This window comes from Hyperoodon ampullatus (genome assembly GCF_949752795.1).
Source record: "Hyperoodon ampullatus genome assembly, chromosome: 19".
Classification (NCBI taxonomy): Eukaryota; Metazoa; Chordata; class Mammalia; order Artiodactyla; family Ziphiidae; genus Hyperoodon; species Hyperoodon ampullatus.
In genome coordinates, this window is record NC_136932.1 from 3,926,091 (window position 1) to 3,949,384 (window position 23,294).

At 51.8% G+C, this 23,294-nt stretch overlaps 1 protein-coding gene across 2 annotated transcripts; it reads left to right on the top strand.

Moving 5' to 3' along the window:
* Positions 1-6,889: 6,889 nt before the first annotated feature.
* On the top strand, positions 6,890-16,775 carry COPZ2 (COPI coat complex subunit zeta 2; the record flags this gene model as incomplete). 2 transcript variants are annotated; one of them, XR_013811439.1, is made up of 10 exons in its annotated part: positions 6,890-7,000; positions 7,744-7,818; positions 9,546-9,627; positions 10,430-10,521; positions 10,957-11,012; positions 11,701-11,778; positions 13,543-13,663; positions 13,779-13,830; positions 14,433-14,471; positions 16,436-16,479. XR_013811439.1 is itself a non-coding variant. In XM_079726212.1 (9 exons), 9 exons carry the CDS (start codon positions 6,890-6,892, stop codon positions 16,481-16,483), a joined length of 633 nt encoding a protein of 210 aa, XP_079582338.1. In that variant the 3' UTR covers positions 16,484-16,775. The 2 variants fall into 2 exon arrangements, 1 of the variants encoding a protein (XP_079582338.1); XM_079726212.1 differs by lacking the exon at positions 13,543-13,663 and having other exon boundaries at positions 16,436-16,775.
* Positions 16,776-23,294: the final 6,519 nt, after the last annotated feature.

Genomic DNA, 23,294 nt, shown 5'->3' on the forward strand with positions numbered 1-23,294 from the left:
AAAAGCAAAAATCAATAATTGGAGGAGGTGTGGTTTTGAAGGATATGGCATATTATATCTAAAAAAATGGATGACCATTCAGCCCCTGAATAAGACCATGAAGGTAAATACTGCTGTTGGATAAGAAAAGAGGAGAAATTAAGGTGTAATCAGTAACTCTAAAAATATATCAAGGGGGTTGAGAAGGAAATATTTTTAAACCATAGCACTAAAAGATATCAAGACTAGACTAAAGTTACCAGGCTAAAATACAAGACTATTCTGAGAAGATAGAAGGAGAGATTGCATACTAAGAGTGGCCATCTGTTTGACACAGCAAATAGAGAACAATTTTAAACCTTGACACAGTTCTGAAAAAACAACAACTGGACAATCATTTATCTATGGGGAGTCAGGGAACCTTAGCACCAACAAAACTGAGTGTTTTGGACAGTCCATTTGTACTTTACAAGTTTCTTTTGAGCTGCATAGCAGGGTACCAGGTGCCTGGGATGAGAAATAAAGTTATGTAGTACATATAAGACTAACATGAAATCAAGATAAATATTCACTGAAATGGCAACTGTGGGTGGGACAGCCACATTGAGGAGATAACGATGTGATACTCTCACATCACTTTAAAAGCCTAAATTCTTTTGGTCACTTTTTAATGACTCACAAGTTTGTTAAGATAGTTCTCTTACCCATCCTCTTCTTTCCTTTCTCTCCTTTCTGGGGTCCTGGGTGTGGAGAGAGTTACAGGCACTGAGAATAGGAGGGGCTCCATGTTAATCCTTAGAGAAACACGGGGAGGGGGAAGGGTAAGCTGGGACAAAGTGAGAGAGTGGCATGGACATATATACACTACCAAATGTAAAACTGATAGCTAGTGGGAAGCAGCCGCATAGCACAGGGAGATCAGCTCGGTGCTTTGTGACCACCTAGAGGGGTGGGACAGGGAGGGTGGGAAGGAGACGCAAGAGGGAAGAGATGTGGGGATATATGTATATGTATAGCCGATTCACTTTCTTATAAAGCAGAAACTAACACACCATTGTAAAGCAATTAGACTCCAATAAAGATGTTAAAAAAAAAATCCTTAGAGAAGGGGTGGGAAAGGTGTGGAGAGGTCTTTTGCCCACACTGTCCTGTTCCCTTTCTTTTGCCTCCCAACTTCAAGTACTATGTTTAAATGTGTATAATAATTATTTGAGTGTAAAGTGGGAGAGAGCTGGATCAGGAACTATATTATTGGGTTAAAGAATGACTGACTAGGGGTAGTTAGAAAAGTTTTCTGCTTAGCAGTTACAGAAAGGTGGGAAGAAAAAAGGGAAGGACAAAGAATTGCTAGCCCATTGCAAGGGCCGAGGAGAACAGAGACGTAGAGACAATCTCAGCAGCCGGCAGTGAGGCCTGGCGGAGTGTAGGCACCCAGGATATTTAATAGTTCTCTGTGTAGGTAGTGGAGATCGAAAGACCGTCTTCCACTCTGTCTAGGGTTCCAGATCAAGTCCAAGCAGGTGTAAACCTCCTTCCCAGAACCCACTGATAAACCTTGTAAAATCCAGGGTGTGTCCTTCTTCACCCAGGAAGCCACCCTCCTCCCCGCCCCCCCCCCCCCACACACCCTCCTTTCCCGGGAACAGCTGTTAAGAGGACAATTACCCAAGAAGCAAAAGAAAGATCCCATGCTGATGTGTCATCAGTCCTGGTATATCCATTAAATCAGACAGAGAAGACCACTGGAAAAAGTGAGTGCATGCACTTGCTCCCTGAGGGAGAGGCTGACAGCCATCAGTGGAACCAGGCCTTGCCAGGGAGGCTCCAGGCTACTCAGGAGAGAAGGCAGTGGGAATCCAGGAAGTTGGTTAGTTCTAATGCACAGGGATTTGGGGTCATAAAAGAAAGCCAGCTGACTACACTGAAATCCTACGCGTCCCAGTGATATCGACGTTGACCCACCTTCCTCTGTAGCTGTTGCTGCTATCGCAGGCACATCCATCCTCCAAACATCCTGTGATGATGACTCCTGCCCAGAAATCCTCGGAGAAGGGCTTGTGGGAAGACAGACTGGCTGTGGTTTGGAGTTCTTCTGGAATAGCAGGAATTGCTTTTTCCCCTAAGGGGAAACCCAATCTTTCTGCTATTCTGGTCACCCATGAGTTTTCCTTTCTTTAAAAATGTTTTTAAATGTTGTTAATCTATATAAATATTTCTCACTCTCCAATTTCCAACTAATCCACGGGAATGGATACAATGACTGCCTGAGATTTCCTTACAGCCCTTCTGAGAGATTCTAGGATTACATCCTGTCAATACCCCCTTTCTTACATGGTAAACATCATTGGCAAGCTTGTTACCATTAAACCATCAAAAGAGGTTCTGCAAGCCAGTCTCTTCCCTGTGCACCTCTCCCATGGCTGTCTTAGAAGATTGCTTCCCAACCCTGGCTGCACATTAGAATCACCTGGGCGGCTTGCCCAGGTCCCACCCCCCAACCAATTAAATCAGAGTCTCCCTGGACAGAGCAGCCCTGGACATCAGGATTTTGTAAAAGCTCCTTAGGTGATTTCTATATGCAGCCAGAGTAGAGAATCAGTAGCTTGGGGCAAGAATCCAAGTTGGGTAAAAAAGAACAGCAGTGGTAATCATGAGCACGGATTAGAATCACCACCTGATTTTAGGATGTGCCCTTTCTCAGTCCTAACGTGTTCTCTTCCTGGACCTGCCCAGTGAAAACGCTTCTTTGGTCATTCATGTCTTGGTATAACGTTTTATGAAGCTGAACTCAGTGGTCCTGTATGTCTCACCATGTTGTCCCAAACAGTGTTGGGTAATTTTCTTTGTATAGTTCTCAGTGTGGCATGTCACAGTCAATGAGGTGCTATTGTGAGGTGGGGAAAGTGGGTGTTTTGGACTCAGAGCTGCGTTCAAAAACTGACTAGTTGGGCCCTCCTGAGCTAAAATGGAGATAACAATATACATATTCACCAAGTTTAAAAATCGGATCCTGTGTATAAAGCCACTCATGCATGCGTAGAGCTAAGCGTGAGGTCCCTCTCTTGCCCAACTCTCTCTCCACCCACCCTACAACCTTGTTATCCCAGAGAAAGCACAACACTTGGAAGGAATGAGAGCTGTCTTTAGGATGGTCAACTGGAAACTCATCCTGCAGACGGAGCATGGAAGCTTTCGTTTTCTCTCTGGAGGATGCCACAAGCACACACAACCACACCTCACACTGCACACACACCTCCCCCTCTTGACATTATAGCAGGAAGGAGAGAGAAAGGCTGTTACCCAAGGGAGCTGTTTCTTCTTGTCACACAAGAACAGATGCTGAAATCCTAGGACAGACAGCACAGAAATGTGGCAGCAGGAGGGTGAGTCAGAGGAAATGGAATGGTCTCACCTTCAAGATACACCAAGGCCCAGAGGGGAACCTATTGAATCACTAACCTCCTGGAGACTCCAAAGGGCAGAGACATATGTGTGTGTGTGTGTGTGTGTGTGTGCGTGTGTGTGTGTGTGTGTTTAGGACCAATTCTGAGTCCAGCTTCTCCACAGACCCCAGCTGCTTAGAGATGCGCACAGCACCTCCTCCCAGGGCACCCCGCCCCTTCTCAAGGAAGGAGGGAACAGGGATACAGCAAGCGGCTTTCTTTTTGAACCCAGTTCTGGCTTCCTCCTTCTGAGAAGCTCACCAGCAGCTTCTTTTCTGCTGCACTTGCAGGCTTCCCAAGTGCTGCCAGCCTTACACTGTAAGGCTGTGCTCTGTGGGGGACATTGTCCTGACACCGTGCACACTGAACTTGTATGTTTACACAGAATCCCCATTAAAGGGGCACCCCAGCTTGGGGGACCCTGAGGAGGGAAAGGAGTCCTGGGGTCTCTGTTGAGGGAGTTTGGGAAGGAGCCATCATAGGAGGAAATCTCTTCCTTGAAAAGTTCAACTTGAGTACTCTGGATTTACTTACTCACCAGGGCACTTAAGCTGTAAAGCGATCCTGATGATTATAACGATAGCAACCCTGGTGGCGGCGGTGGTGGTGGTGGTGCTGAGGATTTTGCGGTTCCTAAGCTTCCTTCCCTGGCTTTCTCTCTCATCCCCAGCCCCTCTGCCCGACTCAGTGCCTCTCAGCCACTCTCCTGTAACTAACTCCTCCCCCTCCTCTCTCCAGAGCCACTCCTGCTCTCTAAGTCCCCTGTCTTCCCAGGTCTCCCTCTCCTTCTGCAAGCTGACCCTCTCCCACTGTGGGTACCATTCACTACACAGAGGCTAGGAAATGCCCCTGGAGGCTTTTTGGTGCTGTCGTTGTAAATATGAGCTAATAATGGACTAGCTCACAGAAATATTAAAGCATCGAAATAATCAAATCAGTATTTTTTAAAATTTATTTTATTTTTGGCTGCTTTGGGTCTTTGCTGCACGCGGGCTCTCTCTAGCTGCAGCGAGTGGGAGCCACTCTTCGCTGCGGTGCGTGGGCTTCTCACTGCGGTGGCCTCCCTTGCTGCGGAGCACTGGCTCCAGGCACGCGGGCCTCGGTAATTGTGGCACATACGGGCTCAGTAGCTGTGGCTTGCAGGCTGTAGAGCGCAGGCTCAGTAGTTGTGGCCCACGGGCCTAGCTGCTCCGCGACACATGGGATCTTCCTGGACCAGGGCTCGAAGCCGTGTCCTCTGCCTTGGCAGGCAGATTCCTAACCACTGCGCCACCAGGGAAGCCCCAAATCAGTATTTTTAATAACACTGAGCCGGCATGACCAATGACATAACTTCTGATGATCTGGAATCCAAACAATTAAAATACTGTCTTTTCCTCCATTATACCAAATAGCATTGATTAATGTTCATTATTATAACTCTGATAGCCTGCAGGGAATATTCAGATGTGCCTTCTAAATCATCATAAAAAGAGGTTCAGTAGACACTTCCTCAGACACGTGTGGCTCACCCCCTCACTTCCTTCAGCTCTTTGTTCAAATGTCACCTTCTTGAAGGCTTTCTCAAATGACCCTAATGAAAATGGCATTTTTCCCTGCCTCTCCCCAACCCCTCACATTCCTGATACCCATTCCTGATCTATTTTTCTTCATAGTGCTTATCAGCAATTCAAATATCAATTTTATTCATTTATCTGCATATTACGTCTTGCACAGAAATGCATGCACACACACACAAACACACACACACAAACACTTGAATAAGCTCCATGAGAGCAAAGATTTTGTTTACTTTGGCTATTGTTGCGTCGCAGTGACTAAAAAAGTAACCGGCACATAGGAAGTACTCAAATATTTGTATAGCACATAAAACATGGTTTTCGGGCTTCCCTGGTGGCGCAGTGGTTGAGAGTCCGCCTGCCGATGCAGGGGACAGGGGTTCGTGCCCCGGTCTGGAAAGATCCCACATGCCGCGGAGCGGCTGGGCCCGTGAGCCGTGGCCGCTGAGCCTGCGCGTCCGGAGGCTGTGCTTCGCAACGGGAGAGGCCACAGCAGTGAGAGGCCCGCGTACCGCAAAAAAAAAAAAAACATGGTTTCATTGGACCTGTCATGTGTCCTGTTTGGGGCACCAGGGATTCCACAGGCACATTTTCTCTATTTTTGTAGTACACAATGCCTGATGCAGAGAAGGACCACACACATTTGTAAACAAATTAGTAAAAATGGTATTTGGAGATTAAGTACAACAAAAGAAATATGTAGGGTGCTGAGACAGAGAATGTGACAGCAGAGACCTATCAAGTCCGATTCGGTGGTTGTCAGAGAGGGCCTTTTGGTGATGACATTGAAGTTGAGATGAAGAATGAGATGGCTTGATACCATTCAGCAGAGGAAACCCCCATTCCCCAGTCACCTGGGATGAGTGAGTGTGGTACCCAACATCAAAGGACCTGAAGAGAAGAATGGAGAAGAAATTCTTAGTCTGAATTTCTGGGTTCCACCTCCATTCAACTATTGATTAGCTGAAGGATCTTGAAAGATCACACAAACTGAGTCTCCCTTTGCTTAAAATGGGGACGAGAACACCTATCTCACAGGCGTAAGTTATATTAGATAATGTACGTGAAAAGTCTTAAGGGTAAAATGCATGCCTGGTATTGTGATGGGTAAATGGGTAAGTACTGTAAACTCTGTACCGTTGGAATGTGAATTTCCCACTGGCCTTGAGGATGCTGAAGCTAAAGCTTGTCCTCTGGTGTACTTAGGCCAAAGGAACCAAAGCATGGCAGAGCCTGATGCCATTCACTGGTGGAGCCTTTGTGCTGCTAGGCATTGGTCTTGTTTCAGATTGTGTCGTGTCTGTGTCTTGGGAGACTTCTGCCACAGCGTCCGGGCGCCATGGCTCCCTAACCCACGTCGCGTGAGAGGAGTGGGAGAAACTCTTCTAGGCAGAGCGGTCTCTCGAAGAGCTGCCCTCATCTGCTCCCACTGCTAGAACCTGTCTCTGAGACCCAAAGGAGGACCTGATGTATTTGTCCCAACGGTACCTACCAGGAGTCAGAAGACAAACTGGACTTTGCCTGTTTTCTGCTGGCCTCAGGACAGCCTGCGGACGTCGGTGCAAAGCAAACCCACAAGTCAGAGAGAAGGCAGGAGGGGAAAGAGGGGTCGGTCCTGGGACAAACGGAGGATGCGGGGAGCTCTGGGCTTTGAGGAGCCGAGGAGGGCGAGGGGAAGGAGAGGTGGGGGAAGGAGCGCTGGGGTGTGGGCGCAAGGCGGAGAGGGCGGGAACGGAGAGGAGAGGAGGGAGGGCGAGGAGGGAAGGGCCGCGGGGAAAGGAAGGACACGCGCAGACGGGCAGAGAGGGGCGGACGCGAGGCCGGCGGCTGCCGGGGAGGAGCGGGCGGCGGCCCCGGGGGGCGCGGGGCGGGGTGGGGCGGCGCTGTCAGCGCGAGGCAGAGAGCGGAATGCAGCGGCCGGAGGCCTGGCCACGTCCGCACCCGGGGGAGGGGGCCGCGGCCGCCCCGGCCGGGGGCCCGGCGCCGCCCGCCCGAGGCCGGGAGCCCGCGGGGCTGCGGGTACGGAGCGGGCGGCACGGGGGCCGAGCGGGCGGCACCAGCTCACAAGTCGCCCGCTGGGCGCTGGGGAACTTGGTGCCGCCCGAACCAGCCGGGGAGGGGCGGCGCCCGCGCAGGCAGAAAAGTTCCTCCGCGCGGAGTCGGGAGGAGGCCGGTCTGGCGTCCGCTTGGGCGAAGTTCTGGAGCAGTCGGCGCGGGCGGGGGGACGGCTCGGCGGGGCTGGATTGCGATTCTCCCGGAGGGTTAGGGAGCCGCGGGGCCGCCGTGGGGCCGCCCCGGGCCTCGGGCTGACGTGCGTGCTTCTGGAGTCCGACGGGCCGGGGGCTGGGGGCGCGCGGAGTGCGCGGGTCCAGCCTCGGCCGCTGGCCGCTGGCCGCTGGCCGCTGGAGGAGGAGGCTCGGCGCCGCTGTCCCCCCGGCCCAGGTTCTGTGATACACTCCGACTCGGGCTCTGGAGCAGTCAGTGCATGACAGAACTTGGGCCCGGACGGACCTTCCGCACCCAGTGGGCACAGCGCCCACCCGGGGCCTGCAGTGGACCATCTGCCTGGGAGTGGAGCGGGCACCCGAGTGGCCCATGTGGCACAGGGTTGGGCCGGAACCAGCTGTGGACCTTTGGGGTTGGGGTTGCTGGAGCCTGAGGATTGACTCTTGGGACCGGCAGGTCCCGTAGAGCCAATGACAGGGGGTCTGCCCTGAGTTAGGGGCCAACGGAGCTCTCCCCCCCACCCCGCCCCGTGTCAGTTGCAGGAACCTTCCCTCTACACCATCAAGGCTGTCTTCATCCTAGATAATGACGGACACCGCCTGCTGGCCAAGGTAACCTCCCACCCTCACCGGAGGGCCCCTGAAGACACTGCCACAGGCCCAAGAACAGAAGTCCCCACCCAGCTGCCTCTCCTGGCAGGAGGGACCCCACTGTGGGCTCTGCGACTCAGAGCACCTCAGCTGAGACCCCTCCAAAGGCCATTCTGTCCATCCTCCTGCCTGTCAGACTGCTGGCCCCTGAAAGGGGGTGGGGCTGTCTCCTCTGTTTCTCACATGTTCCCTAAAATGTCTTCTCACCATCTTTTCCACTGGCCTGGGACCCCGGAGTCCTAGTCCCCAAATTCTGAACAAGTAACCTCCACTTTTCTTCTACAGCTTGGTAAACACTAAGGATTTAGAACCAGACAAGATTTTAGAGACTATATAATCCACCTCTTTCATTTCACAAATGAGGAAAATGCAGTCTAGAGAAGCGAAAAGAGTTGCCTGTGGTCACAGGTAGTAATATCAGAACACAGATCCAAGCTCAGGTATTTTGACCTGAAGCTCAGGAGGGTGGCTTTCACTGCACCAACTATTCAACTATCTGGCATCTATGCTAGTGAACATGGCCAGGATAAACCAAACTAGAATAATCCAAAAATAAATGTCTACCATCAACGCAGTTAACTATAGTAGGGCTATGGCACCTAAAGTAGCTACGAAATGCATTATAGATTTTTCGTTTGTATGGGTTGAAACTTTTTGACTTCATGACATTGAAAGGAGCTTGTTCACCACAGCAGTGGCCAGCAGGGAGACTGCTAATTTGCCTGCAGATGGGGTACTAAGTGGCAAAATCCACATTCAGAAAATTGAAAGCTGAGCTGACCATCTCTTGCCGCAGCTGGTCAGAGGTGGCTCGGCAACCAAAAGTTCCAGGGCCTCCTCCCAGCAGATCACATCCATGTTCAGATGCAGGAACTGAGTCAGAGAGAGAGTCTCATCAAACCCAAACAAAGCAGCGTTGACTTAATTAGGCAGTGTGTGCCAGGAACTTTCCCTTAGATATTTCATCTTCACCATAACCCTGTCTGAAGTCAGACCATCATTGGTGTTCAATCCCAGCTCCGTCCCTTACAACTGTGAGATGTCAGGGAAGTTACCTGACTTCACGCCTCAGCTTCCACATCCATATAATGTGGATAATAAAGTAGCTGTTGTGATATTATTGTGTTAAAAGGCCCCTGGCTCTGCCTTCTTTCCTGTAGACTCAGGTTAGTGTAGAAACAGTGTGGCCCAGTGACCACCGCAGTCTTTAGCACGCTGCACCTCTGCGGAATGTACAAAGGCCTTCAAGAAATCAGGACAGGACTCCACAAGAAGGCCTCAAAATTCCTCTACTTTTTTTTTTTTTTTTTTTTTTTTTTTGCGGTACGCGGGCCTCTCACTGCCGTGGCCTCTCCTGTCGCGGAGCACAGGCTCCGGACGCGCAGGATCCGCAGCATGTGGGATCCTCCCGGACCGGAGCACGAACCCGTGTCCCCTGCATCGGCAGGCGGACTCCCAACCAGTGCACCACCAGGGAAGCCCAAAATTCCTCTACTTTTTATGACTTTCTTTGCTCAGAATTTGTGTTTATGGGGAAACAGTGAGCAGACGGGCCTAGAGGGCAGTCAGGAGAAGATGGGGCATGGCAGCAGGGTCCCGCTTGGCCAGCACCTACCATTCCCTGCCACCCATCCAGGGAGGAAGCTCTGTGGAACAGCTGTCACCTTTTCTCCTTCCCTTTCACCTAGTATTACGATGACACATTCCCCTCCATGAAGGAGCAGATAGCCTTCGAGAAAAATGTCTTCAACAAGACCAGCCGGACTGACAGTAAGTGTCCGCCTTTCGCTCGTGCAGAACTTTCAGATGCACACCGTCATCTTCATCTGGACACATCTGTCCCCCTCGGCCTCACACACCCACAGGCCATTCCCTTTTCTTCAGAGGTGCTTTTTCCTCTCCTTCCCAGCTGTTCTCTTCTCTCTTCTTCCGGTGAGCCTTCACTCCCCGCCCTCTCAACCCCCCCTTCCTGCTTACGGCATGCCCGGACTTCTCTCAGTGGAAGGGGCCCGCACTAGCCTGGGGCTGGTCTTAGGCTTTGCATATGGCAGGTGAAAGGTCAGCCTTGAACTAGGTTTGTTGACTTCTTTTTTTTTTTTTTGCTTTTCCATATCATGTATTCTTTTTTTTTTATTAGTTTCTGCTTTATAACAAAGTGAATCAGTCATACATATACATCTGTTCCCACATCCCTTCCCTCATGCATCTCCCTCCCTCCCTTAGAATGAGTCAGTCAGGTGCTAGGAACGGAGTAGAGGGTGGGGGGAGGGACACAGAGTAGCCTAATGGTAGTGTCCCTAGTGTGTCTTTCCAAGGGTGCTAGTCTTTGCAAGGGTTCTTTGTTTGTTTGGCCTCACAGCTTGTGGGATCTTAATTCCCTGACCAGGGATTGAACCCGGGCCCTTGGCAGTGAAAGCGTGGGAGTCCTAACCACTGGACCACCAGGGAATTTCCTTTGCAAGGGTTCTCTGGACGGGGAAGAAGGAACTAGGGCAAGAGGCGCAGAGCTGGAGACGGGGAGGAGGGGCCAGGCAGAGGTGACCAGAACTGAGAGCGCCCCCTGCTCTTCTAGGTGAGATTGCATTTTTCGGGGGCATGACCATCGTCTACAAGAGCAGCATTGACCTCTTCCTGTATGTGGTGGGCTCATCCTACGAGAACGAGGTGAATTCAGGAGGTTGGAGTGACAAGGAGGCTTGGATTCTGGGGTAGAAGCTGGGAGGCTCACCATTGGTACCCCTCCTTCTAGACTCTGGGGAACTGGGAGCAGCCAGAATGGTTCTTTCTGGAACAGTGCATATCCATGGTGTTCCTTAGATTCCTTGGGTACCAGAAATGGAGTCCTCTGCAGAGAGCCTCTGTGTCTTAAACATCACTGGAGAAGGATGTACTCAGTGTCCCACAGCAGGCGCTCCAGTGCTTCCAACCCAAACATGGGGAGGGGAGGGGTCCTCTCAGGTCAAACTGCAGTCAGGCTCCAGCCATGTCCTCTCTGAAGAGGGACAGCTGCCCACACAGTCAGGCTCTGAGGTCTCCTTTTGGCCTTCTCAACCTCAAGCTCTCTCGTTTTCCTTCCCCCCATTATCTGCCCACCCCCAGCTGATGCTCATGTCTGTTCTTACCTGCCTGTTTGAGTCCCTGAACCATGTGTTAAGGTGAGTGAGGTCCTCTATCCTCCAAGGCTCCCATTCCCCAGACCTTGGTACATCACAGAGGCGGGACCCTTCCTCCCTGCTTTTCTCCTGAAGTCCCCACAAGACTAAGGCTGGAGCCAGAGCATCCTTCTTCAAGGACCCTGCCCTTTACCTGATCAAGCAATGGTATGGGCAGAAAATGAGGTCTAGAGAAGCTAAGTGATTTGCCTGAATTTACAAGCTATTTATATCAGAGCAGAGATTCAAACTCAGGGCTTTTGACTTGAAGCCCAGGGTGATTTTCCCTCCACCCCCATTCAGTGATCTGGTATCTACCCCAGTGAACGTGGCCTGGGTAAACCAAATGCAGATAACCTAAAAGTAAATGTTCACAGTCGACACAATTAACTACAGTAAGGCTATAGCACCTGAAGTGCTATGAAATGCTTAAGGGTGGGCACAGGGTCCCTGCCCGAAGTGTGAGGGCGGTAGGCAAGGGGAGCTTAAGGGAGCAGCCCCGGGCTCTGGGCAGGGATCCCTCGCCCGGGTGCTGCCCTCAGTGCCCTTGACATTCTCCTTCCCTGTGCTTGTGCGGGGGATTGGCGGTGGGAAATAAGGCAATCTTTGGAGAGAGCGGGTCCGCCTCACCTAGGCAGGGGCCCGGCTTCTCCTGGCCGTGGGGAGGCTCCAGAGCTGTGTCTGCCTTCAGGAAGAACGTGGAGAAGCGCTGGTTGCTGGAGAACATGGACGGAGCCTTTCTGGTGCTGGACGAGATTGTGGATGGCGGGTGAGGAGGAGGGATGGGAAGAGGGGCTGGTCAGGGACATTCACAGCGGGAGGTGCCCTTGGAAGTCATCAGCTCTAGGTTGCACCCAGCACACTGTTGGCTCTCTGGCCAACTTCTCCCTCCCTTCCCCCAGCAGATTCCTGGTGTCCCATCCCCCCCACCCCACTCATGAGGATGGAGGTTGACTTCAATGTTAGCCAAAGAGAAGCACACAAGAAAGTAATCTGATGTCCAACTATGGCTGACTGTTGACTAGGCAGGGTTTGGGGCGATGGTTTGATTTCCAGTGCCCAGGAGAAGCAGGCAGCACAGATACTTGCCCCTTCCTGGGAAGACTTCCTTCAGGCCGAGCCCTGCTGCTGCCACACCTCCTGCTCTTAGAGATTCATTCCAACACCAACTAGACGCGTGACCTGGGCCAGTTACTTACTTTCCTTACTTTGTCCATCTTTCAAATGGAGACAGTAAGGGAACTGCCTCAAAGAGTGTGGGATTAAATAAGGTGGTGCAAGTGAAGCTCATGGTTTTCCTTCAATAAATGTTTCCTACTATTGGCATAAGATTATAGTCTTAGGAGAGTGGGAACTCTTATGAGAAGGGTTGGTTAGTGAATTTCCATGGGGGCGGCACAATATTCAGGGAAAAAAAGAAGTTCTGGGTCTGGGGCAAAGGGTAATGGAAGCGGATCACCTGAAAGACATCCACAGGCCTCTGTCATTCCATCCATTTAATAGATGAGGAAACAGAGGCTCAGAGGTTCAAGTCCCCAAGGTCACATGGCTAGAGAGTGGCAGGGCCAAGATCTAAAACCTGTGTGTGTTTCCAGAGATTGTGCTCTTTCCACAGCACTGTACCACACTGCTCGGGGACAGGGGCTCTGGGAGGTGGGGTACTGTGGGCTTCCTCCCTCCTTCCCCCTCCCTCCTTTCCTCTATAGCTATTGACTGCCTGCTGCTGCTGCTGCTGCAAGGCCTTGTGCTAATTGCTAGGACCCAAGAGTAAGGGGAATAAAACCAGGTTTTGTGGAATATACAGTTTGTATATACAACTTGGTAGACGGTCTTTAAGGAAAGCAAAGCACACACACACACACACACAAATACAAAATGAGGTGCAGGGCCTTGGAAGGACCTTCACAAGGGAGGGTGTAAGCTTTATCAGCTTCCGGTCTGTGCCCCTAGAAGGCCCAGTTTCTGCCCCCTGACGGGCTCACAGTTTCCCTCCAGTGAAAATCAGGGAAGTGTCAGTGGAGGCAACACCTGACTGGAGCCTTGGCCTAGGTTGCTCTGTCTAAAGGACCCCTGGTGAGGGATCTGGGGCTGCAAGTGCCCCTGGGAGATGGGCCTGGGAGAGGCTCTCAAGAAATGTTTGTTCAATTCCTTCTGCCCTGGAGGAGCCTCACTGGGTGAGGAGGAGCAGTCACTCAGTCCCCATGAGCCCTAACCTACCCACAGTGACTGGCTCTCACCCCTGCACACACCCACACATGGCTTCAGAACACCCCCAGGACATCATGAAAGAGTGTCAACTAGCCGAGGAAAGCCTCCATAACTGGGTCTGTAGATTCTGATTTTTGGAGTTCCATTTCTTTCATGTATGGCATGACCCTGTGGCATAAAATAATAGTGAAACAAGATAGGGACCCCTGGGGGGGGCCTCTCTTCCTTCCCTGCATCTGAATCCACCCCTAGACCCAGAGGTGAAGTGAACTTTCTAGAGGTCTCAGTTTTTGAGTCCCTGCTTTTGACAACCTGATTGTTCTAGACTGGACTGCCCTCACCTGATCTCTGAGTGTTTGCCCAGTGATGATGAAGTGTGGGAGAATCAGAGCTGAGGGTGCTCCGTGGTGAGGGAGAGCTCTGGCTTGAGGAGTAACAGCAGGAAGGTACCTTGGAGGGGGAATGTAGCATACGGCGGGGAAGGGAAGGGCTTAAGCAGGGCGCGGAGGCAGAGGGAAGCATGTGGCTGATTTTCCTCCCGGTTTCTCTCTCATCTCGTAGTGTGATTCTGGAGAGTGACCCCCAGCAAGTGATCCAGAAAGTGAATTTTAGGGTAAGAGCCATCCTGCATCCCCCCTCACTCCTGTCCTCTCCACCTCCTGTCCTCCCTGTATCTGGGCTGCCAGAACCCCGATGGTGGGAACCCAAGCTCCTCTAGCAGAAGCAACCACTGGGTTGATGCACTTGTTGGGGGAGCAGCGGTTTGGAGGAGTGTCAATTAGTAAAAGATATCTCTGTCCTCTCCCCCTGTAGAATCACAAACACCTCACCATCCTCCCTGGTGGGGAGTACAGACTGGGGAAATAAATAAATCCTCACAGAGACACCTGGTGGCTGCCTTGGCCTTGAGGTTGGCCTTGGGGGTGTATAGATAGAACCTCCCTGCCCGGTTTGGCTTCTCATGTCCGGATGAAACCTTTCCTCTCATCTTTATTCCCCCTCACTCTCTCACCCACCTTGTGCCGTAGATGGGCCCTGGGCTCCCAAACAAGAAGCTCTAGGACTTCCACTAAGTGGTGATTCATGTGCAGCTCTGGATCCCCTGATCACTGCACCTGTTCGCCGCCACTACCCCCAAGCCCCTCTCCCTCGCCTCTCTTTCTTCACCCAACACCCTCGCCCTGGCCTGACCACCCTGACTCTGCTTCCCTGCAGGCGGATGACAGCGGCTTAACTGAGCACAGTGTGGCCCAGGTAGGCCCCCTCCATCCGCCTTGGCCAGAAAAGGGTTAGTGGGGGGAGAGCAGAGCATCCCAGGGGGACCCGGTGGGGCTCCCGAGGCTGAGAAGGCAGGGATGCAGGAGGGGAGGGCTGACAGCGTCAGGCCATCTCTTGGAGACAGTCAGTGGAGGCTTCCAGGGTCCCCTAGGTGATGTGGAGCTGGGTATTAATAAGTGCTGGACACCTTCCTAGCAGTTCACCTTATCTCCTTCCTGGCTTGGTATAGTTGGATCAAAACCCAGGATGACCTGCCCACCCTGAAGATGGCTGGGTCACTTGTTCCCCAAAGCAATCTGGGGGCTTAGGCCTCTGATGCTTCCCCCAACCTAGAAAGGATACAAGATAGAGTTGCCTCCAAACCCTCACCCCTGCTGTTTAGGGTCCACGCTGAGATTGTTAAGGGACCCTTAAATCCACGATGGGATCTAATTCTCACCACTTGCCACCGTGTCCCCGAGTGACCCGACTATGGAAAAGTGTACCCCTGTCCTATCTGGAAGTGCATGTGGGGCAGGGGTGAGCTTTCTGGATCTGTGGCTTGACTGCTTTCCCAGCTGTGCAAACTTCCCGCTTGTCAAGCTTGACCTCCGTTCTGTCTGCCCGCAGGTCTGTCTGCCCAGACTAATCCTGCTTTTATGGAGCTTCCTGCCCTGCCACTAACTACCTCCTGCGGCAGTGGCCCAAGCTCAGATGGGCCTGTACCATGCCGTGTGGGGCCCCAGGTGTAGTGCCCACTTTCCTGTGCCTGCCCTTTGTGCTCACACGGCCTCTCCCTCTGCCCAGCTCCCAGTGCCTCCTCCTACCCTGCTGAGATGAATGCAGCCGCATGGCAATTGTCAGGGCTAAAGAGGTTACGGAGCAATGAGCAGAGCAGATAAGAACAGGAGTGCAGGTGTGAGTCATCCCAGGATGTATGTTGTGCCTTATCACCTACAAGCTGGGTGGCCTAGGGCAAGTTACTCAACTTCTCTGGGCCTCACATAATCCCAGGACACTCCTCATAGAGTTATTATGAGAATTAGATGAGCTAACGCAAGGAGAGCTCTTGGCATAGATCCTGTTTTCCAAAGGGGGAAAGAATGAAGACACAGCACTTTTAATGGAATTCTTGAGTAAAAAAACCGAGGAAGCTGCAGGTGGTGAATGGGAGGTGAAACGAGGAGAAAGATTTTTGCCGAGAGAAGCGGGAGAGCTCCAGGGCCAGGCTGTCCCTGAGAGAGGAGGGGGAGTGGGCAGGAGGAAGGGACATACAGTGTGGGACTGACCTTCTTCGAAAGGGAATGAGGCTTGATGGCTGGAGGGACAACCTGAGGGACATACCTGGGGTCCCCACCATGTTGGCATGGTGTGTGCACAGTCGTGTGGATCTGTGTAAACATGAGGCTGAGGCAGTTTCCTCAGCAGGATGTTAAGAGTGAACATGTCTGAGTGCGGGTGACCCTCAGCAGAGTCTGCCCAAGAGCCCTTTGCCAGCTGTGCCACATCAGCAGCGGGTTGGAGTGGGGTGTTGAGGACCTACTGCCAGCCAAAGCCAGAGCTAGGGGTTTGCTGAGGTGTCTGGGCACAGGAAGTGTCAGGCCTGGGCCCGTCTCTGCCTGGACGTGGCACTGTGGGCGGGAGCTTGAATGGCATGGTGTGGGGAGTCAGGGCTGCTGCCACACCCAGGGCTGCGGATGCAGGAGCCAGAGAGCTGGGCAGGCTCTGGCCCGGGCTGGTTGTTGGCTGCAGCCAGTTACGGCCGCTCTTCCCATCTTGACGGCCCGGCCCCACTTAAGGCAGGCAGAGGTGAGCTGCTGCCACCTAGTGACCGCGGATTGTAGGGACACGTAGAGAGGGGCTATAGACCCCCGCCCCTCCCCCGTCTCATTGCAGCGTTAATGTACTTGTCATTCCTCCCCAGTAATTCTCTCAACCTTGCACACCCCCGCCCCACCCAGGTTCTTCAGTCTGCCAAGGAACAAATTAAATGGTCGTTACTGAAATGAAGGCTGTGCATTCAAGGCTCCCTGCCCCCAGACCATTCCCCCAATCCTGGCAAAGGCACAAAGATCCCAGGGGACACCAGAGACCCCTCTATATCCCCAGGCCTTCCCAGAACTGACTCCCGAGGTCTCCGGCCGGGGACTCTGAGAGGCAGAGGTTTGGCTTCAACACTGAGTCACCCCTTCTCACTGTCCTGGCCTGCTCTTTGGGCCTTCAGAACCAGCTGAGCTGCCTTAACTCAGACCCTAGGCATCCCTGGCCCCAGAGCCCAAATAAACCTGCTTTTGTCTCCTGCCAATGGTCTCTTTCTCTCTGGACCTGGGAAGTGTGTGTGTGTGTGGGTGTGTGTGTTCTGATAAGGACTTCTGCACTCTGGGGGGCTCATCTCCTGGATGCCCAGTTCCAGGGTGTATCCTTGTGGTTGTGTGACTGGGGAGAAGGGTGGGTCAAGGGAGAGGAGACAATTTAACACAGTGAGGGGGTGCGACACTGATACTGGGGCCCTATATGTGGTGTGGAGGGCTGGGTATGATTGTGTGACAGGGTAGAAGAGTCGCAATGGGAGGAATGGTGCGTTTGCGGGGGAAAGGAGAGCACAAGATGGTACACACGTGGTGGCCCCGCTGGGATTCTTCGCCTCGCTTTTTCCATTCTCAGCCTCCAGGAGGGAAGGGCGTAAGGTTTCCTCTGGACAAACTGAGGAACAGCGCGCCTGTTTTTCTTGGCTTGCCTGGGAAATTGCCGCGGACTTCCTCCGCGGGCTTACACCCTGGGCCCTAGAGCCCTGCAAGCTTGCCATGGCTAGGCCCAGATACCAGGGGTGCGGAGGCACCGGCCAGCTCCCGCCTTGTATTTGTGCCCAGAGCACCCAGTGTGCACGAGGGTGTGAAGAATTGCAGGTCCAAAGGGGGAGACGGGCGGAGGGGCATTCTATAGGCAAATGGGAAGGATGGAGTGACTTTCGGGGGACACGACTCTCCTTTTGTCTCCCCGTTCTAGAACCGCCCCTTTCTCCCTTTCTTTCTCTGACATATACACTTTCTGCGTCACGTACAGAAGTCCCCGAGAGTGTCTAACGTTTCCGCCTGGGACAGCTCGTTTCCCTCCAATCCCTAGGTAGCTGCGACGCAAGCCTACGCCCCGCCCTGGCTCCGCCCCTCGGCGCCCCCCGCCGCGGGGAGCCCATTCCCAGGACCTTATCCACGATCCTATAGCGCCACCTGGAGGGATAGGTGGGAAACGCGCTCCCGCCGGGTCTTGCTCCCCCTACTAACTCCGCCCCTAGGGAGGGGACCGACCCCTGCGCCCGCGAGTTAATCTCTGGCCTCCTAAACGCGGAGACAGGGCGTTGCTCTAGCAACCAGCGGGCTGGGTACGCCCTGCGAGCTCCAGCTATGGCTCACGAATTTCAGTGTGACGCTGCTGAAAGAAAGTGGCGAACCCTGGGTGTTAGTAGAGGCAGTCCCTGCGGCTTATCACGTCCTACATTATAAAATTCTCCAGATATTTATAATGGATATTTATAATGGGCATGCTTTTGCAATTAGAGAAAATGATAAATATACAGTTATGTAAACAGATTATAAACACTCTGTACACAACCATTCCACCAAATAATGCAACTCCGAAAGGGAAAAAAAGAGTATGCAATTAAATGCTGTCGAGTTCGGGGGCCATTGTGGCGACGGGAAATGAGAAATTTTCCAGAAATTTTCGGCGAATGTTCGGCCTTATCCGGTGCCCGGCTCCATCCACCGCCTCTAAACGACCGCAAGAACCGGAGGGGCAAATTCGCTTCCTAGCAACCCGGTCGCGCCCTGCAAGTCCAGTAGTGCAGGGACTGGAATGGGAAGGCCCGGCCGTCACACAAACTGGCTCACCGAATGCTGTGGACTATGCGGTGCTTCCCCATTTTACCGAGAGGCACACCGAGGCTCTGAAAGGTTATTTACAACAGTTTCCGCAGAGCCGGACTCAGGAGCGGGCACTGCTGGAGCGAGGTGGCTTTCCCGCGCTCCCTACCCAAGGGCCGTCCGAACCCCTCGCTCACACAGGGACAGTACGGGGTTAGGAGGAATGAGCCGAGGGGGCATGGCAATGCGGGGAGGCCACCAGAGAGGTGTCCTCGCTTTTTGTGGCCAAAGGACTCTGGGGAGGGGGGCTGCAGCCAAGCAGGGGAGAGGGCTGCGCGGAACCGCGCGGTTCCCCGGGGAGCGCCGGCAGGGTGGGGGCGCGGCCTCTTCCTACGGACGCCAAATTTGCAGGCCCGGCTCTCCCGGGCTGAGGCGGAGGGCCCGCTGCATCCCCAGCCCCCTCTCGGCGCCTGCAGCCTCGCGGAGCCGCCAGGACGGCGGGTCTGGTCGTCTGCCTCGAGCTCTGCCCGCTGGCCCCGGCGCCCCCCCGGACCCCCGACTCCCTGGGGCGCGCAGCACGCGGAGCAGGGGCGCCGTCTGCCCAGGCCCAGGTTTTGGGAAAGGCAGTCGACCGTTCCTGGCGGGAGCGGCCCCGGGGCCTGCCTTCCCGTCTGCTCTCAACCCCGGGGCTCCTCCCCGCCTTTCTGCCCTCGTGGGCGACCCGGCGGGTCTCGAGTATCTGTGGGAAAGGGGCTTCAGGGCGCCCCCTTTCCTCCTGCCGAATTGGGACCGGGGCACGTCAGAAACCGAGACCTCAGGGGCCCGGGCCCAGCCAGAGGGCGCACGCACACTGAAGCCCTGGCCCGGGGCTCGGGTGCAGGGGGTACGATAGACACACCTAGACCGGGCTAGGGACACAGAGGTAGTACCACCAGGCCCTCGGACCCCCTTTACACCGCTCTGAGCCGGTGGCCCCCTCTCTGGCTCCTCTCGCCCCCTGCTTTCCGGCCATTGGCTGGCAGGAAGGCAGAGCTGGTCGGATTGGTCTGCATCCAGACAGTGATGGATGGCTCCCCGCTGACTGGACAGTTGCCGAGACGGTGTCCGCTTCGCGGCTCAGTTTGGCTAAGGTGGGACCAAACAGCCCTGGGGAGTGGGTAGGTGGATGAGCTGGAGACCGGCCTAAGGCTCAAACTTTCCGTGCTCACAATCTCCCTTTAAACTCTACAGAGAAAAAAATCTTACCCCTGTTTCCCCGTAGATACCCTTTAACTCCGGAACCTGATGTAGGCAAAATTGAATAATTTACCCAAAGCAGTTTGGACACAACACTATGGACCTCCCTTTCCCTCCAAACTGGGTCTCATTCATTTAACAATATTCGTGCATTCCGTTTGTTCGTTCACTCGTTCATTCATTCACTCAAATATTTGAGTGTTTGCCAGGAGCCTGGCACTAGGGAAAGAAAGGGAGACTGATTAGCAAGTGATTGAGCCCAGAGGTGGCAGTGGGGTGGGGGTGGAGGGTTGAAAGGAGAGAAGGGATGAGAGATATTTCAAGGTAGAAATACCTTTAAAAATGCAACGGTGAGGGCGTTTCCCTGGTGGCGCAGTGGTTGAGAGTCCGCCTGCCGATGCAGGAGACGCGGGTTCGTGCCCCGGTCCGGGAAGATCCCACATGCCGCGGAGCGGCTGGGCCCATGAGTCATGGCCGCTGAGCCTGCGCGTCCGGAGCCTGCGCTCCGCAACGGGAGAGGCCACAACAGTGAGAGGCCTGCGTACCGCAAAACAAAACAAAAACAAATCCAACGGTGTTCTTTATCTGAGTGGTGTTCAAAATTCACCGAGTTTGCGCTCTGTGTTCTTCCCTGTAGGTAAGTCATTCTTAACGAAAAAAGTAAATTAATCAAATGGCTGCCAAGTTTTACTCTATCGTCAGCATTTGTGTGGTCCTCATCTGTCTCCTAATCTCTTATCAACTAAAACTGGAAAATACCTTAGATGAGGATCCACAGAAATCAGAGTGATTGTGAAACACGTGTGGACTTTATATTGTATATACAGACGAGTACTATCCCTCAAAACAGACTCTTTGGTAAGAAAAGCAGTATTGATGAAAAATAATAATAGTAGAAGCAAAATAAAGTTTCTTTTGGAATAGATAATTTCAATAGACATTTATTAACTGGCTGTTCTGAGCCAAAGACCTTTTAAAAATATATATTAATTACTTAATTAATTTGGTTGTGCCAGATCTTAGTTGCGGCTCGCAGGCTCCTTAGTTGTGGCATGCGAGCTCCTGAGTTGTGGCATGTGAACTCCTTAGTTTCAGCATGCATGTGGCATCTAGTTCCCTGACCAGGGATGGAACCCGGCCCCCCTGCATTGAGAGTGTGGAGTCTTATCCACTGCGCCACCAGGGAAGTCCCCCCACCAAACACCTTAATGGGGGCTGGTGGGAGTTTCTAAGATGAACTGGAAGACACGGTTCCTGACCTAAGGAGATCACAACTTGACTGGGAACAAAGTTGTGTCAGAAATTAAAAACGTTGACAAAGGAGATGGTGTTACATAGTATTTCACAGAAAGAAGTTGGGGGAAAAGACACCACAAAGGGAGAAAGTGTGTAAGCAAAGAAAAGAGGCAGAGAATCTCTGTCTAAGGAATTGCAGGTAGGTACATGTAGCTGGAATGGAGGATGTGTATCTCTGTGGGGAGGTCCGGGTGTGCTGAAGCTTGAAGCTTCTCCCTAAACAGGTTGTGACCGGATCAAGGCCAGTGTTGAAGGGCATGCTAACAAATCACTGCAGTTTACTGAGTTGACTAGTCTGTGCTCCTTAGAAATTCAATTGTCTTCAAAAAAACCTAACCACTTAGATGCTGTCAGACCTATTTTTACAACTGAGAGCCCAGGAATTTGAATAATCTGCCTCAGGGCACAGGTGAGATTTAATCCCAGGCTGGTCTGACTCCAGTGCCCACTCCTCTTTGCCCCAGCCACGGAGCTTGATTTGTATTCTGAAGGTGATAGGGAGCCATTAAAGATTTTCTAGCAGTTAAGTGATATCAACTCTGTGTTTTGAGCAAGGAACTCTGCTGGCAACGTGGAATGTCTACTGAAGAGGGAAATAACAATCTAGGGTCAGCGCAAGACCTACAGAAGGTAGTCATTTTCTTTTTTTAATTTTTATTTTATTGGCCGTGCCACATGTGGGATCTTAGTTCCCGACCCGACCCGGGATCGAACCTGCGCCCCCTGCATTGGAAGCCCAGAGTCTTAACAACTGGACCACCAGGGAAGTCCCAAGGCAGTCATTTTCATTATAGTCACTTCCCATTCTTTATCTAAACAGTGCCATCCAGCTTGATTGTGCATCTTGTCACCAAACAGCTGGCAAAAATCAAGTCTACTCAGAGTTTGAAGAGTTAGTGCTTTTGAATTAATTCAGATAATTGCAGGGAATCATTCCACAACAGGGCTTCCAAAAGGACCTCTTTGTTAGGGACAATGATTTGACATTTATGTTCTGAAAAGTATGTTAAAAAGTGATAAACCAGTGGTTTCCAGTAGGGAGAGGGAAAGGGGGAGGGGTAACTTAGGAGTAGGTGATTAAGAGGCACAAACGACTATGTATAAAATAAAGAAGCCACAGGATATACCGTACAGCACAGGGAACATAGCCAATATTTCATAATAACTGTAAATGGAGTATAATCTTTAAAAATCGTGAACCACTATGTTGTACACCTGAAACTTCTATAATATTGCACATCAACTATACCTCAATAAAAAAATTTTTAAGTAATAAATCCACTTTGTAGCTTATATATTTGGTTCCCTCTTATCACCCTCACCTACACCCACTCTAAAAATACACACACACACACACACACACACAAATAAATGAAAGAAAAAGAAATGGCAAGAGAGATCTGATTCCTTTTGACCAGACGCACAGTTTGTCTTTATCCAGACACCTGATTTTTTTTTTTTACAATAGCTTTGTTGAGATATAATTCACACACTGTGGAATTTACCCTTAAAAAAATTTTTTTAAAGATCTTTATTGGAGTATAATTGCTTCACAATACTGTGTTAGTTTCTGTTGTACACCAAAGTGAATCAGCCATATGCATACGTATGTCCCCATATCCCCTCCCTCTTGAGCCTCCCTCCCACCCTCCCTATCCCACCCCTCTAGGTCTTTGCAAAGCACCAAACTGATCTCCCTGTGCTATGCTGCTGCTTCCCACCAGCTATTTTACATTCGGTAGCGTAGATATGTTGATGCTACTCTCACTTCGCCCCAGCTTCCCCCTCCCACCCCGTGTCCTCAAGTCCATTCTCTATGTCTGTGTCTTTATTCCTGCCCTACAACTAGGTTCATCAGTAACTTTTTTTTTTTTTTTAGATTCCATATATATGTGTTAGCATACAGTATTTGTTTTTCTCTTTCTGACTTACTTCACTCTGTATGACAGACTCTAGGTCCATCCACCTCACTACAATTTACTCAATTTTGTTTCTTTTTATGGCCGAGTAATATTCCATTGTATATATGTGCCACATCTTCTTTATCCATTCATCTGTTGATGGACATTTAGATTAGTTCCATGTCCTGGCTGTTGTAAATAGTGCTGCAATGAACATTGTGGTACATGTCTCTTTTTGAATTATGGCTTTCTCAGGGTATATGCCCAGGAGTGGGATTGCTGAGTCATATGGTAGTTCTATTTTTAGCTTTTTACGGAACCTGCATACTGTTCTCCATAGTGGTTTATCACTTTACATTCCCACCAACAGTGCAGGAGGGTTTCCTTTATCACCACACCGTTTCCAGCATTTATTGTTTCTAGATTTTTTGGTAATGGCCATTCTGACCAGCGTGAGGGAGACACCTGATTTTTTTTTTTTTTTTTTTTTTGCGGTACGCGGGCCTCTCACTGTTGTGGCCTCTCCC